The sequence below is a fragment of the Trachymyrmex cornetzi genome, unplaced genomic scaffold, assembly GCF_001594075.2.
Source record: "Trachymyrmex cornetzi isolate Tcor2-1 unplaced genomic scaffold, Tcor1.1 scaffold218, whole genome shotgun sequence".
Lineage (NCBI taxonomy): Eukaryota > Metazoa > Arthropoda > Insecta > Hymenoptera > Formicidae > Trachymyrmex > Trachymyrmex cornetzi.
Genome location: NW_017296825.1, coordinates 196354 through 212383, shown reverse-complemented (window position 1 = coordinate 212383; position 16030 = coordinate 196354). Strand labels below are relative to the sequence as shown.

At 37.4% G+C, this 16030-nt stretch overlaps 1 protein-coding gene across 1 annotated transcript; it reads right to left on the bottom strand.

The window, feature by feature from the left end:
• Nucleotides 1-11449: 11449 nt before the first annotated feature.
• On the bottom strand, nt 11450-14898 carry Mad1 (Mitotic arrest-deficient 1). Its single transcript, XM_018505883.1, has 7 exons — nt 14842-14898; nt 14159-14416; nt 13727-13957; nt 13210-13646; nt 12695-13147; nt 11940-12238; nt 11450-11852 (listed from the first exon to the last, which is right to left on the bottom strand). The coding sequence occupies exons 2-7, from the start codon at nt 14414-14416 to the stop codon at nt 11500-11502; spliced, it is 2031 nt and encodes a 676-aa protein (XP_018361385.1). The 5' UTR covers nt 14842-14898; the 3' UTR covers nt 11450-11499.
• Between the last annotated feature and the right edge of the window lie 1132 nt (nt 14899-16030).

Below are 16030 nucleotides of genomic sequence, written 5' to 3'. Positions count from 1 at the left end.
TCAATAGAGCGATTTGTTTATCAATCAATAAAAATCTTTTGGTGCAGAGTTTTTTAATATTTAATAAGATGTAAATAATATTCCAGAGTTTATTTATTTAAATATACCTTACTATTTAAGTGAACAGACTATTTGTCTTCATTTTGAAGTCAAAATGATGTCTTTAATCAAATTACATCAACTTGTTAATTAAATAATGATTTGATAAACACAAAATGTCACACAAACTTTTTGTCATCTTAAAAAGAAAAAATGGAAGAACGCACATTTATTCTACCATAATCAATTATATTATTATATCGAAATCACATTTCAAAATTAATATTACAAAATTTTAATAATTCACAACAGTCAAATTCATTCTCAGAAAAACTTTGTTTTCTGAGTCTGAGTTATGTCATAGCAGCAAATGAACGATATGTATGTACGTCACAGTGTTTTATATCCTCATCGGACATGTTTTGCGTAAGAGCGATGTGAGGTTCCTTCGCGAAGTTACTGAAGAGCTCGCGGCAATCATTTATTTATGTTTATTAGAAGTGCATCTTACGTCTTAAGAGAAAGAATCATTGTATCTACAAGCGACCGCGGATCTGAAAGCATGGCCATTAAAATTTCGCACTTAACCCCCAGTTCGACGTGTGTTACCCCTGTTGTCCGCTTTACGCTTTAACGACGCTTTTACGCGTTCAAAAATGCGTCTTACATTTGTATTTTTCAAATGTATTCTCACACAACGATGGCAGCGGTGCTTTCCTCTTTACGCGCGGAGTGCACGCCCGTTGGCCCTAAAAGCCGTCCGCATCAGGAATTCTCGGGGGCCATTTTTCGAGGTCCTTCGCACACCTCGAGACACGACTACTGAATAATATTTCAGCGAACGCTGGCATACGTTACCCTGAGAGCGGCGTCGCTTATACGGCGTTCCGCCGCGCCTTTGCCGCAGCAAAATATTTGATGACTACGACCTGGATGCTGCGAGTTATATGCTATAGTTATAGTCGATGGAGAGGAGGACGGCGGGATATTTCAATATTATTATATCTTAATTAATATCGTTAGCCCAATTGCAGCAAAAATTAAGGTAAAAGAAAAAACGGATTAATAGTGCAAGCGTGAAATAATTCCGATAATTACTTTTCCTTCTCGAAATAGGAGGAAAAGTTTATTAAGAGGAATAATAAATTGTTTATATAACTTATTAATAGATAAATAATGAACTTTTACTTTTTTTCTTTAGAAGTAATAAAGAATACCTACCAAGGTATTTCTTTAAATTTTCTTTAAAAATTTCTCGTAGGATATATTAACCGCCTTCGTCGAAATTGATATTCATTGGTTATGGTTATGACACTATGCCGCTGGGTAAAGAAAGGCGATGCATCGAATGCGGTTTCACGCACGTACATTTAGAGTGATCTCCCGTGTAACTCGCTTTATTCTCCAGTATCCTGTCAATTTCTTCAAAGCGGGGACAAAGCTGGGTGCCAGACGGCTGCTCGCAGCGAATCCACCCTAAGTGATTGTGCGGTGTAACTATCGACTACGAGACACCTTTCAACTTGCAGGTCTTGAGGGTGGCAGCGGCGGTAGCGGCGTCGGCGACGAAAGGGTAGGAATGGAGAACGGCCGCACGAAGTTCGCGACGAGAGATGGGCGCGGAGAGGTGGAGACGGGGATATAAGGACCTCCAGTTATAAGGATCGCTTAGCACGCGATTGTCTTCCTGCGGAGTGCCTTTAAGGGCTTTAATCATGGAACTTCGGCGGAAACGCGCGTCGTTAATATTTCGCGATCTCGAGCGCGCGTCTTTCGCCTCGCCTTACCTTTCAGTAGCCCTCCTTCCCCTTTCCATCCTTCCTCCTCCCCACCTGATAATGCCCCGTTCTCATCCGCCTATCAGCAACTTTTTAATCAATCATCACGCCCGCGCCCCCATCGCGTGAAACAATCGCGCGCGCCGCTCAACGATGCGATGAGTCACCTAAATGAAGTTTCCCGTTGCTAGACACTAATTTCTTCTCCTAGGAAACGGGAACGTCACTCTTCTACCGCTACGGTACCACCCGCTTCTGCGATACTTCAGCTCCGCGTAGCTAGCGTTCGCTTGTAACCTGATTTATTACGGGGGCGTAAGATATTACGAACGCCGATCGACAAACACGTTATTAAAAGCGATAAGCGATAATCAATTTTGACGGTGAAGAAAAAATTCATTCCAGTTTTTTTCCAGGTGAAAAGCATCGTCCCGCGCAAATAGTATCACGTATAAACTATTAATACACGGAAAGAACAATTTTACTGAAGTAACTAAGAAAAAAAAAAATTAGCTCGATACAAATCTGAAAATAATTTTGATGGATTGTCAAAATAATTATATGGGATATTCAAGCTAGTTGCTAGAATGTCAGAACTTTTTGCAGCATTACTCGTTATGTTTGAATTTTCTATATAATTATTTCGACGGTCTCCAACAAAATTATTTTTACATCTATATTGCTATTTAAATTTTTACATTGAGAAAATTATAAATCTGTAGAACATATTGTTTATTTCACTGAAATAAGCCCTTACTTAAACACGGCGAAATAAAATGTTATTCTTAACAAATAAACTATCCATTTTATTTCTTTTACAATTAAGAAAATGGAAAAAATTAAAGATTATAAAAGGGCGATTAGAAATCGGCGCTGTAATAAGTGCGCAGGAATTGATGTAACAATATCTTCTGTAAATTATACCGTTTCTTTTGACGTGCTCCTGAGGTGATTCTCCACATCAGATTCTTGTAAGTTATAATATTATCTTGATTCTAATTCTGAATCATTAATTTTAAGGTCAAATACATACGTCGGTGACCATCCAGCCTTCAAACTGGCATGGAATTTCGGTGCATGAGGATAATCATAGGAGGAACTTATGGTTGGTTATATATTATTGTTCACTGAAGATGGCTAGAAGTTAGCCGAAACGTTCGAGGAATAAAGAAACGGTATAATTTGAAAAGATATTGTTACATCAATTCTTGGGCACTTATTACAGCATCGTTATCACAATTAAATTTTTTAATAATGAATAAATATTCAAGGAAAAACATCACAAGTAATATATATTTGCTTCTGAATATTTCGACTTTTTCTTCAATGTACTTTATCAAAATTATTCTTTCCGTGTATGGATACCAATACCGCAGAAATTAAATGCAATATAACGTTATAGTCTCTCCATGTGACCGAGAAAGATATATTATAGAGCTGCAGAAATAATCATAGATCGAGTGGTCACTCGCACTGACGCACCTGCAGCTTCTCACTCCCGGTTCTTACCTCTTTTTTTCACCGGGCGGAGGTAGAAAGTGGACGACGTGCGGTGGCGAGGAACGAGGGTTAATTTCCTATACTGGACGTATCTACCGGCAAAAGTGCCTGGGTTTTCCTTCCAAGTGTTTCCACCCCGTCGTCTCGCATCATCGCCACTGCATCTTGCCCATTCTTCTCGCTTCATCGCCTCGCACGAACGCATCGTTCATCCCGATCGCCTTGTGATTCCCTCTGGGGGTTTACGTATGCCGGACGCAGTTCGGCACCGATTCATCAAAAGGACCTCCTACCCGTTTTTCGCCATTTAAGAAAAGAGCCGCCGGTCTCTCCCCGGCAAAAAGGAAGACGGCGGTGTCGTTAGAGGCAGACTTACCTTCACCATGAACGGAAGGATCGCGAAACGATCGGGACGCGAAGGGAGAAGATATCCCCCATCCCTTCTAATAGAGGTGTGCTCGAGAGGGTATCCGGAGATTGGAGCTTGCCAGAGAGCCAACTATCGTTTCCGCGCGTCTCATCCTCGCCGTATCTGCGACGACGACGACGACGACGAACGCTGCGGCCGAATTGTCCGCAGAAAATTGTCTGTCGGATGTTAGATGCCAGCAGCGGAAGTTTCTTAGTGACCGTTACGAAGAAACGTAACATACTCGCGACAATAATGAGTGGACACGTCCGATACGAAGTACGATTGTACGATCTAGAAATACGTTCCCCATCGTTATCATCTTACTGATTTTATCTGATGTCAGCAGTATAAGATAAAAATATCTAATATATATTAGATACTTTTTATGTATAATATATTTTATATATTTAAAAGGTTTATCATTAAAGCAAAAAATTGTTTAATTAAATTTTCAGAGCATAAAAAAACTTTTCATTTTCAAACTGTTTGCTATATAAATATAGTCGTTTTTCTTTGGATATATAATAAGTAAAAAAATTAAGTTTCGGACTCTCTCTCTCTCTCTAATATTTTGAGGATCCATTTAAAAAAATAAAGAACCTTTGGATTTGTTTTCACTACTTTTTTTTATTTAAAATTATTCGTTTTTCAATATTAAATTTTTTTGTCGGTATTATATTTCTATAAAGAATTTAATTATTACCTTTTTCTTATTTAAAAATGCAAGTCCTTTTTATATACAATACATAGGTATATATATCGGATTACATTTTTAGATTAAAAGCACTGTTGTTCAATGCGTTTAATACTTCAAATAAGTATCTAATTAATTACTGTCTTTCAATATTAAATTAGCTAGTATTATGTAGACCAATATTATGTAGACTGGTATTATGTAGGCCAGTATAAAAATTAACAGACTTATATAAGGAGTGTACAAATATCTATAAAGACACAATTATAAATATCAAGTAGCTTACCTGGATTTGGATGACGGATGCATAATGACGCGTTATTGCTCCCATTAGATATATCAGATTTTACGTCGCGATAAGTACACTAATAGTTAAACGTTTGCGATAGGACTTGCCTTTATAGAAAGAATCGATTGTCATCCGCCGCGAATAACGCGAGGACATTCGAGGAACAATCGTCCAAGAGTAGTCAACGAAACTTCTTTTCCACCCGGCTATTCCCTAGTGTCTTCCGTACATATTGTCAGTTTCACTGTCAGTGCTTGCTGCTTGTAGACTCTGTAATTTCCGGCTGCCACTCGGCCTGTTCTTATTTCCCGTCACGTTCGCCACCCGCACCGGCCCGCTCCGCTTTTCTCGCCACGATAGCGGCGACGGCGGCAGTGGCGGCGCGGCGTCCGTCTCGTCCTTCAGGTGTAATGGAGCTGAGAAACAGATAATTACAACCCCCTGACCATCCCACGCTTGGTCTAGCCGGGGCGTCAGCTTTTATTTCGGTCCCTGACCTCGCCCTGTCCGTCGCTCGACCTCTCCAAGATTTAAAGTGCGGATTCGTATTCATTCGCCAGCTTAGCGCTAATATTTCTTCGTTACTCGCTCTCGTGTGCTCCCTCGTAGCCGGGGGATGAAAGGCCGAATGAAGCGAAATTCGCCGAGGTGAAATTTCCTACCATACGCGTCACTCGCGGCGGTTTCCCTATTCCGGCGAATCCAGGCGATTAATCGTAATTTCAGATTCGCCAAAGGCCTCGAAATTAAATTTGCGGCCCGCGACGGGAATGTGGAAATGGCGAGGCTCTCAAAATTGCGACTTGTAATTAAAAATTTAAATTACAGCAACATATCCGTTTGCGCATGTTACGCATGCCTCTCCTTTTCCATGAATTAAAAAGCCTTGAAAAGAGAATGAGGCGCACGAAAAAAAAAAAAAAAAAAAACCGAATGTTATTAAGCTTGTGTATACACGTTATAACACAAGCGAAAATATCTTTCGCACAATTTGTGTCGCTTAAAAGCACACGCGAGTGCACCTGAAAAGTTTTCACCGGGGTTATTGCCATAACGATTTTGAAAATTAAAGTGATTTGCTGCCTCCTCGTGCCTGCCGTGCTCCTTACTAGCTTTTTCCTCTTTAGCTGGTACTTTAAGTGTAATAGAGCCGAGAAATAGATAATTATCCTTCTCTGACCTACTTCGCGTTCGTATCCTACGTCTTCTCAGTTTTCTCGCTGAGTCTTAAGCGATCATCTCGCCAAGTTCTTCAGTGTCGCGCAATGTTGAAAATATCATTCCGCCATAAAAAGCCTCGTATATCCTAAATATTCCAGAAAGATGAATTATGACAGCGTGATTAGTTATACCGAATGTATGTATATCTATCTTTATATTAATTAAATGTCGTATTTTCTTTACATTTCCTGCGTGTATTAAAATTATTTTTCCAACTTTCACACGGAAATTTTACTGAAATATCTAAAAATTTAACTAGAGTTGTAGCTCTGAAAATAATTTTGTTGTATCATCAAAATAATTATACAGAAAATTCAAGCATGACAACGCTGCAAAAAATTTTATGTATTCTAACTTGAGTATCCTACATAATTATTTTGATACAAATAAAATTATTTTTAGATCTATATATAACTAAATTTTTAAAACTTCAGTAAAACTGTTCTTTCCGTACATGCTTTATTAAGAAGTGTAGCGCAGCAAACTACTTCATAATTTCACAGTCTAGCGTCGTCCATTTATCTGCACATCCAATTATCCGTCTGCAAGATTTCTCAGAAACAGCTTAACTTTTCCAAATTTTATTTTTGTTACATGTCTATAAAGGATTTTAACTTCACCGAGGTAAAGTATGAGTCAAATAAATTGACCACAATGGAATAAAAAGTCAAAATCAATGAGATTTTTAATATAGAACAGATCAAACTTAACTTTTTATCATATTAATTTCGATTTCATTTTTAACGAAGTTCTTCGATCTCAGTTATAAATTTTTCGCTGCATTTAGTTATATCCATCGCAAAGGGTTTATTTCTTTTTTAATTGACGCATTTTTTTCATAATAACAATGTTATGTAAGTTAAGTCTCTTATAATGATTAGATTATTACTTTGTAGGATGGCTGTGATTAGATTCTCCTATAGAGAAATTTCTGCTGCAGTTACGAGTAATCGTCACAAACGAAATTGATTGTAAACTTAAATTAGCGAAGTTTGGTAGAAATTGCTACTTTTAGTAATATTAAGAGATTAATCGTGTCGTATCAGTAGAAACAAATCGAATCGCCTGAAATGATTCCGTGGAAGAACGCGAAACGTACAGTCAGAAGCAATAAGGTTGCGACACTTTTTTTTCGATGAATTTCAGAATGCAGCTTACTCACCGAGCGATTGGTTCTTATTTGTGAATTCATGAATAAGAACCAATCGCTCGGTGAATAAGATGTATCTCGAAACCCATCGAAAAAAAAGTGTCGCAACCTCATTGTTTCTGACTGTACCTCCGGCGCGGCGGCAGGAAGCAACCCCTGCATTATTTCACCGCTGCACCGATGTATTCAACCCTTTCGCCACAAGGTCCACGACTGTTCCTCCCGAGGTATCTACGGAGGTGACACTGCCGATATAGCTGAGAATCTCCTTCGCAACTCTGATCGACAAAGTTCCTTCTAGCAGTGCCTCGGGCACACCGACGCGAAAGTTAGCATGGAGTCTACCAGTATTTCCTTCTTCCGCTCCTGCGACTCTCTCCTTTCGCCTTCTGTTTCTCTTCATCCCCTGCATCCCATACACGTTGCACATACGATCTGTCCCATCCTCAGAGAGTGCTCTCTCGCGCTCATGTCCCTCCCTTGGCCGCCTTGGGAGACGAAGACACGAGCAAGTTTCGCGAAGATGGGCCAACTTTGATAAGATACCGGTTTACCTCTACATCCCGATTGATTATCTTTCTCTGCGGTATCTTCACCACGATGACGGATCCTTGTACGTAGTACCTGTATCCTAGGCTTTTTGCGCGGCCGAAGAACGATCTCGAGGATCCACTAAAGCGACACGCGCGAGATCGAGAGAGCATCGTGCGAAACTTGATTTCGTGAGATTACGGTAGATATATCTTCGCTGAGCTCGCAGGACAAAATCTATGCGACTCGAGGGATCGACTTGAGAGTAAATGAAATTCACGTAAAATCAATTCTTTTTAAGTGATCAAAGATTGTGTTGAAACCGATATAATCATTTTGGCCAGTGCGAAATCTCTTGATGATCTCTTGATGCCGAAGGTGGGTGACAAAATAACCTCTTTGTTAACCCTCCGAAGCTAGATCTTCAAAATCTGTAACACAGTTACTGATGCTGTGTCTGTGAGATCAATTTAATTTACATTAATTATAAAGCATTGCTTAATTAATTTCAAGAAATAAAATGGCATAACTCATATAAAAAACAATAAATACTCATTGTAAGTTTATTTTAATCTTTTTTGTGGACATTTGAGGTCATCCCTTTGTTTTGTAAACTGCTTGTTCGATTTTTATGTTTGACCTATATGAGGTAATTTGAGTTGCGTTTCGTTATTTATTGCGAGTAATAAAAAAATCTGTATACATAACGTGAACTATAGATTTTAAGTACTCGCAGTAAATAACAAAAAGTAGCCTTGATGATGCTTTATCTGAATCAAAAATAAAAAAATTCAAAATGGCAGCTTCAATATAGCGGACGGAATTTAAAAAAATAATTTATATATTTAAATTTAGTGAAGAACTATAAAGACAAGACAAATCATATTAAAGAATTTTACAATACTTGTAAAGCTGATTTTTCTGCTAACGCAATCAATTCGATTATCATAAAGTTTGGTTTTAGAGAATTTTAAATTACGAAGTAACATCAAGTTTCCAATTTCGCTTCATTTAAAGCTCATCAGTACAACATAAACAGTTAGTTTACCGATTTCCAAACTGACTTTCAAACTTTGATTACGAGTCCTGTAATACTAGATGCTCCTTCATTGAAGATTACTATTCTGTTCAAATTTGCCATTTTCAGACTATATTTGAATTCAGCGAATTATCTTCTAAAACCAAGTTTCACGATAATTAGATTATTGTTTTTGAATTTTAGAAGTCTGAGGCCACAGAATCGAATTCAGACCAAAATCCCTTAGAAAATAAGATCTTCCATAATTGAGTTACTTTGTTAAAAAGCTTCGGTCTTCAAAAGGTTAATAATAATAATTCAAATTTGCAATCTAAAGAATATAATTATTATACGTTCAAACTCGCACGCACGCACAGTGATACCAATAATTTACCTCCTAAAACCGAATTTTATGATAATTCGATCGATTATATTTCTGAAATTTGAATTTTAGAAATCTGAGGTCAGAATTAAATTCAACAATCATAAAAACCTAATATAACCTAACCCTTAGAAAACGAAACCTTCTATAAGTTACTTTGTTAGAAAGCTCCGGTCCTCAAAGAGTTAATAACAATAACTCAAAAATTTGCAGATGTAACATAAAGAACATAATTAAATAGGCCCAATAGATCAGAGATTTAACTTGATAACAGAAAAACGCGACGAATTAAGATATTTTGTAAAAATACATTTTATAGTCAAAGTTTTAGTAGATAAGTTTCTACAATTATCTCGTTTTACATTTGCAGTTGTATAATCGTTGCGGCTTTTTGACATGCGCTTAAGCGGAAACTAGAAGATACTCTCGTGCTCGAAAAGATAGCTTTGATCTCGGTGGGATCGGTTGAGCTCGTCTCATCTACTCAGAAGAAATAGACGTTCCATTCGGAAAGCCGCCACACACTTTCGGAGAGAGCAACCCGAAACCGCGACACTCTATATGCCGGCGCTCTCGTGTAAATAATGTCTGATCAAAGTTAGCCCGAGGCGAGATCAAAGCGGGACAAGCGCGTTTCACACCGGTGGAAACGATCACCGATCGTCGATAGATGCAGTCCTCTTGCGTGAGGCCTCATTAGAATCAATTTCCGTATGCGATATCTCTGCGGCATGTGTTGCGGCTCCACGGCATTAATCATACACCTGCACGTGGCCCCTGGTCCAATGTCGATATTTCCCGGTACCCTCAGGGCACTTAAACCATCATCGTCAATACATCCGATGCACTTTGTAATGTGTCGATCCGGGAAAGGACGACTGCAAGCTTCTCTTTTTGCCCCCCCCCCCCTCTCTCTTTCTGCCTGTCTCTCTCGATGATATGTTAACAGATAATCTTCTTCTTCGATAAACCCGTCCGTTGCTTCACCCCCGTTGTGGAGAAACACCCTTGCGTTGATTCTGGATTGATAATCAGCAGCGGCTGCGGCTGGTGGTATGGTGAGGCGAGATGCACGTAGACGAGAACGTAGACAAGGATGAAGATGGGTCTGCGAGGCGCGAGGGCGGCATGTATGCGAGGGAGAGCGCAGGATGAGTTTGCGATTAAACGCGATTATAATTAAGGATAATGGAGTTTCAGCTCGGGAGTTCCCGTTGACTCGAGTCCCTTCGCAGCTGGCACCGTTATATCAAGTTCCCGTCGTCAACTCCAATACAGACGACCGTTCCCCCCCCCCTCTCTCTCTCTATTTATCTTTCTCTGCCTGTCTATCTCTCTTCCTTTTCGTTACCACGAAATGCTTTTGGTCAACCAGATACACACACATTTACATATAAACAAACGCTATATTTTAGAAATGTGTGAGCGCACATTTGTTCACATATAATAGGCGAATCCATATAGTGGCTCACTCACTAATGAACACCATCACAGTTTCTTCGTCGAACAAAGCAATGGGAATCGCTCTTCTGGGACAGGCCTCCCTTTTCTAGGCACGTACGAGCCTGTCTGAGACGGTAACGTCTCCCGAGGGACGACCGCTGATGGCCCGACGCGATTTTCAACTTCGACATCCTCTCATAAGATTTTTATGCGTGATAAGAGTTCAGTGAGTCTCCTCGATGTGTGCTTTTACCAAAGAATCATGAGGAGATAACATCCAAATCATATACTAAAAATTGACGATATAAAAACATATTTAGTGGTGGCCAACAAAAATTTATATAACTGAGTTTCAATAACTCCATTCGATATAACTTCATTTACAGATCTGATTTTTTATTCTGAATAAGATAGAAAGAAACATTTTCATTTCAATGTCTGCTGATGTATTTCTACCAATTCTAAAAAATTATAAACTTAGTTAACAATTAATATTAATTGTTGTTAATTTTATATAAAGTTTCAAATTTTATTTAAATATTTTTATAATTTTTTATGTGTATGTAGGTTATTCCACAGAAGAGAGATGTTTATTATATTCGAGAGATATAAATATTTTATATACGTATATTAATATCCTGTTGTAAATTATAACATAATATTTAATTAGTTTAATCATATATTTTCTTATTTATAATTAATTAAATAAGTAGAAATTTCAAGAACCCATTCGAAACTGTTATGACAGATGTTATTTCTCGTAGCAACTGAAGATAGGAAAGATATATTATCAACATAAGATAGAATAGATTCATGAAATAATAAATTAGCGATTATGAAAATTATTGTTATATCATTTATGAAGTAATTAATTTGAAATCAAAACATAACAAATTAAATGTATGAATAAATGCAGCTTTTGTATAGATAGAATTATAGAAATTTATTATTTACTGTATATTTATCATCTATTGTATATGAAGCCTGCTAAAGCTTAATGAACAGCAATGTTAGTTTTATTATTTATAAACATAAAACAATATTATATCATGACATTTGTCACTGTTTGCTGGCTAAATAGATCGGATTGTACAGCACTAAGGAACATAGGAACGCTTTGCTGTTTTTGCAAATATTGTTCGATCAAACTGCCTAAATTCGCAGAAAAGACAGTTTCCAACATATCTACACCTTCTTCACCTACATGGAAAAACAGGAAATCATCTGGTGACTCTGCATATTGACTCGATAGCTTGTAGCAGCCTTCTTTTGTTCGGTCCACCCTCCAACCGAATAACTGATAGCACGCTTGGCGGTACTCTTGTGAGGATGCTTTGAAAGCTTCCTTCAAACGCGCTATCTTTATTTCATGCGTTTGCTTCAACTCCGCGATTTCTGTATTAAAAGAAAATAAAAATGTATTGCTTCGTATAATAAAAAAATAAAAATATGCTTTATTATACTTTAATTAAGTTTATCTACCTTGCGTTTGCAACGATGAAACAGGTGCACCATAATTTCCCGACGCCACTTTAGCACGAAGTTCTTCCACTTCTTGCAACAGAGCCGCTTGTTTTTCCTCTGCTTGCTTCTCCGCCATCGATGCAGGATTCATCGTGAAATGCAGAACTCGGGCGTTGCAGTTGAAATCACCCTTTAACGTGCGGTGTTCAAGCTCGCCTCTCAGTTGCTCGATCTCTTCTTTCAATTTATTGCATTCGTTCTTCTGAGTGCCAGTCTCGGCCGTTTGAAGATCCATTTCCAATTTGCTGACTAAATCCCTAAGAAAATTTTAAATATATTTTCATGAAATAATTTAATTTCACTGAAGAGTTGCATACAGGGTGCTCTGGAAGTCGTGATACAACCAAGAAGGGAATCATTCCTCATATAAAAGTCGGAAATATAGAATAAAATATTTTCGTTTAAAACTATTAAAAAAAAATAAAGTTTAAATATTTGTTAAGTACATTTGCACTTGACTAGTCATATGCTTCGTTCATCCAATCTAATTATTCACGGCTATTTTTATATCGGTCTAAATTTGATAATTTGGTATAGTTTATATTAATGTATACGTTTCTAATATATTTATTTTGTTAATTGAAAAATTGTTAAAAATATCTATATAAAAAAATTTTATTTTATATTTTCGATTTACTTTTATATGAGGAATCACCTCCTTCTCGGTTATACTATCATTTTTACTCTGTATATGTTAGTACAAAAGAATATACCTATATCCATCTATAACACGTTCCAAAGCCGGTATTCTTTCAGTCATTGCATTGTTGCCGTCCACCGTTATCTCTTTCTCATACATATCCAATTGTTGTCTGTAACTGTCTCTCTCTCTGGTGACGAGAATCATTTTCTTCTGGAGCCTATTCACAAGCTTGCTCAATTTATCTTTCGACAACGTCATATCAGTAGCCAACTTCCTTGCCTCTTCATAATTATTTGACAAGTTCTGCGATTCTCGTATAACTGCATCCAACTTTGATCTAAGCTGGCCTTCCTCTGCTCTTAGGTCTACTTCAGCTTGCTGAAGTCTATTCAATTCCCGCTTCATCGCCATTGGTCCTCCAGTAATGCCAATAGTTTCATATTCCTGCAAGCGAAGCACAAGCTCAGATCGCTTTGCTTCTAACGTTGCCACTTGTTGCTCTACTTGTTCAGTATGCTCTAGCCTGTAATAAAACGTTTTTCGTTAACTAAGCACAATATTTTATTTCAAACACGTTAAAATTACCTTTTTGTCATGTTAGCCATTTGTTCTTCTAAAAGTAATTTCTCTCTAACTGATTCTTTTAACACTGCAATCGTCCTTTTTGCAGCATTTAATTCTTTCTCCAAGTCATTTGCTCTTGCAGCTCTTCCTGCTAATAGCTTGCCCTCTTCCCACAGTGCTCTTTCTGACTCCAGTTTTTGTAATTTCATTTCCATACTTTGTAGTTCCACATTCTGCAATTCGTAGTCCTGTTGCATCTTGAGATATTCCTTTATTTTCTCTTCCAGTATTGCTGCTCTGGCTTCCACAGTTTCCAGTTTTATTTGTAATTCATTTGATTCGTTGATATCTTTAGGAGAAGGAGATTTTTCATTTGTGGAAGTATTTCTTAGATTCTCGGATAATTTTGCGTTTTCGTTTAATAATGATGCTATTTTCCTTTCTAAATTATTTCTTGACTAAAATAAATACATAGAGTTAAAATTGACTTAATATAGTTACAAAAAATGTACAATTAATTAATATAAAAAGCAATTACTTGGGACCATTCTTTCTCTGCAGTATCATGTGTCTCTTTTACATCCTGAATTGTTCGCCGTGCAACGTCAAGTCGGACTTCCAGCTGTTGAATAGTTTGTTTATCCTGTTCTGTCTGGATTTGCAAGAGACCTTTCTCCTTCTCGAAGACTTCCTCCATCTGTCTACGTATGCTGTGTAACTGTTGTACAGCTGCCTCTTGATGCATCAGTCTGGTCTTTAACGATATAACCTATATAAAAATGTACAAGTTTTTTTTGTTTAATTGAACCAGTGTACAGCTTTCTATATTTAAAGTGAAATAATTATACATTTTAAATTTTGTGAAATCAAAAAGGAATTAAGTTTTAGTGCAGGAATAAAACATGAACTTTTCTTTCAAAGATTTTCTTTCAGATTTACTTGGATTTTTCTCATATTTATACACTCTTACCTCTCCCTTCATACGTCGCCATTCCCAAGGACTACCCGGGACAGAGTCAGACAGAGTTTTATTGTTAATGGATGTATCAGATTCATCTAATCTCGGTCGCTTGGATGAAGCAATGCTGTCATCTGAGCTTTCATTGAATTTCGAAGATACATAGCCAGTTCCTGAGAAACGTATTCCAACACTTCTGCGATACGATTCTGCTCCAGAACGTAAGTCTTTTATCATATTAATAATACTCGTTGGATCTTGATCGCTCATCTGCAAAAAATTATATTAATTTGTTTACAATATCACATCATTAATCTGATTTCATGACATTAAATGCAGTATGTAAAAATACAAGTATAAAATTTATACAATACTAAATTAAACGTTAATAGTACATCAATAATCACATTTAACGTCAATAATTACGTTATTTTTACGTTTTAATATGATAATTAGTCAGTTTAGCGGCCTCAGGTTCAATATTAGGGAGTTTCTGCAATAACAGCGAACTAAAGTCATGTTATCCTTTTCTTAATTAGTGTTGTTGTTAAGAAGATAACCTGACTTTAACGTTCACCGTATCTGGATAAACGCTATTGCAAAAACTCCCTATTAAAATTATGTTGAGACCCTTAGCTGAAAAATTACCTTTAAAAGGTTATAATTATTATTTGTTGATATTTGTCTTTCCTTACATTTATCTTGTCCTTTTCTATTATAATTCCTGTTATGAATGTTACGATTCTTACAGAATCAAACGAAACACAACTGTAAGCAGTGTTGTAGGGATGGGCGATGCAGTATCGATATTTCGAATATCGATATTTTACAGTTCGATATATCGATCGATATTTTTGCTACCGATGTTTAACAGTATCGATACGGGATGCTTCAATATCGATTTACGATATATTCAATACCAAATCTAAAATTAAACTCTAACCCCGGATTTACAATAGGTGTTTTAAGCCTTAAGTCGTAAGAAATTGACCAATTACAGTCGAATCCGAGAAGAATAAGCGACTGTGATTCGCCCATTTTTTATGGCTTAAGGCTTAAAACCCTATTGTAGATCCGGGGTAATCAAACTCTAAAGCCTTGTGTCCACGATGCTAGAAATCGGTCCGAGATCTCGGACAGAGAAAAAATTAACAAATCACATTTGAACAATTTGATCACATGACCATTGCGATTGGTCAATTCTTTCTTCATCCGAGGTCTTGGACCGATTTCTAGCATCGTGGACACAAGGCTTAGGCTGCTTTCCTTTTAGGAGACACAGTCGACACAAATCGACACAAGTGTCGTTCTATCTTTGTCACTCTCTGAATATCAAGAAGGATAGAACGACATTTGTGTCGACTTGTGTCGATTTGTGTCATCAAATGGAAAGCAGCCTTAACAAAGGCGGCGAGGGTCCGCGCGCGTTCCAGTAGGTTTTAAGGCAAACACAATAGGCACAGGCACAGGCAATAGGCACAGGCAACAGGGAATAACGAGCCGTCCAACCAGGGGCTCTATTCTTGAAAAGAAACATATACGAAAGTCTAGGGAAATACTATAGTATATGTAACGTACACTGTAGCATTTCCCTAGACTTTCGTATACGTTTCTTTTCAAGAATAGAGCCCCAGAGCTTTGGTGTGTAAATTCGATATTATATCCCAGAGCTCTGATTGGATGGCTCGTTATTCCCTGTTGCCTGTGCCTATTGTATTAAGCCTTTATATTTCAGTGAACGCACCACATGTCGAATCTTGAGCAACATCTATAGATTCCGTCCATTGTAATATAATTGACATCCACTTCTTCAGAGGGCGGTAGTGCGCAAGGCATTTGGCATTTTGCGGTTACAGAAAAAAGGCTTATGTCCGCTTTCAGGTT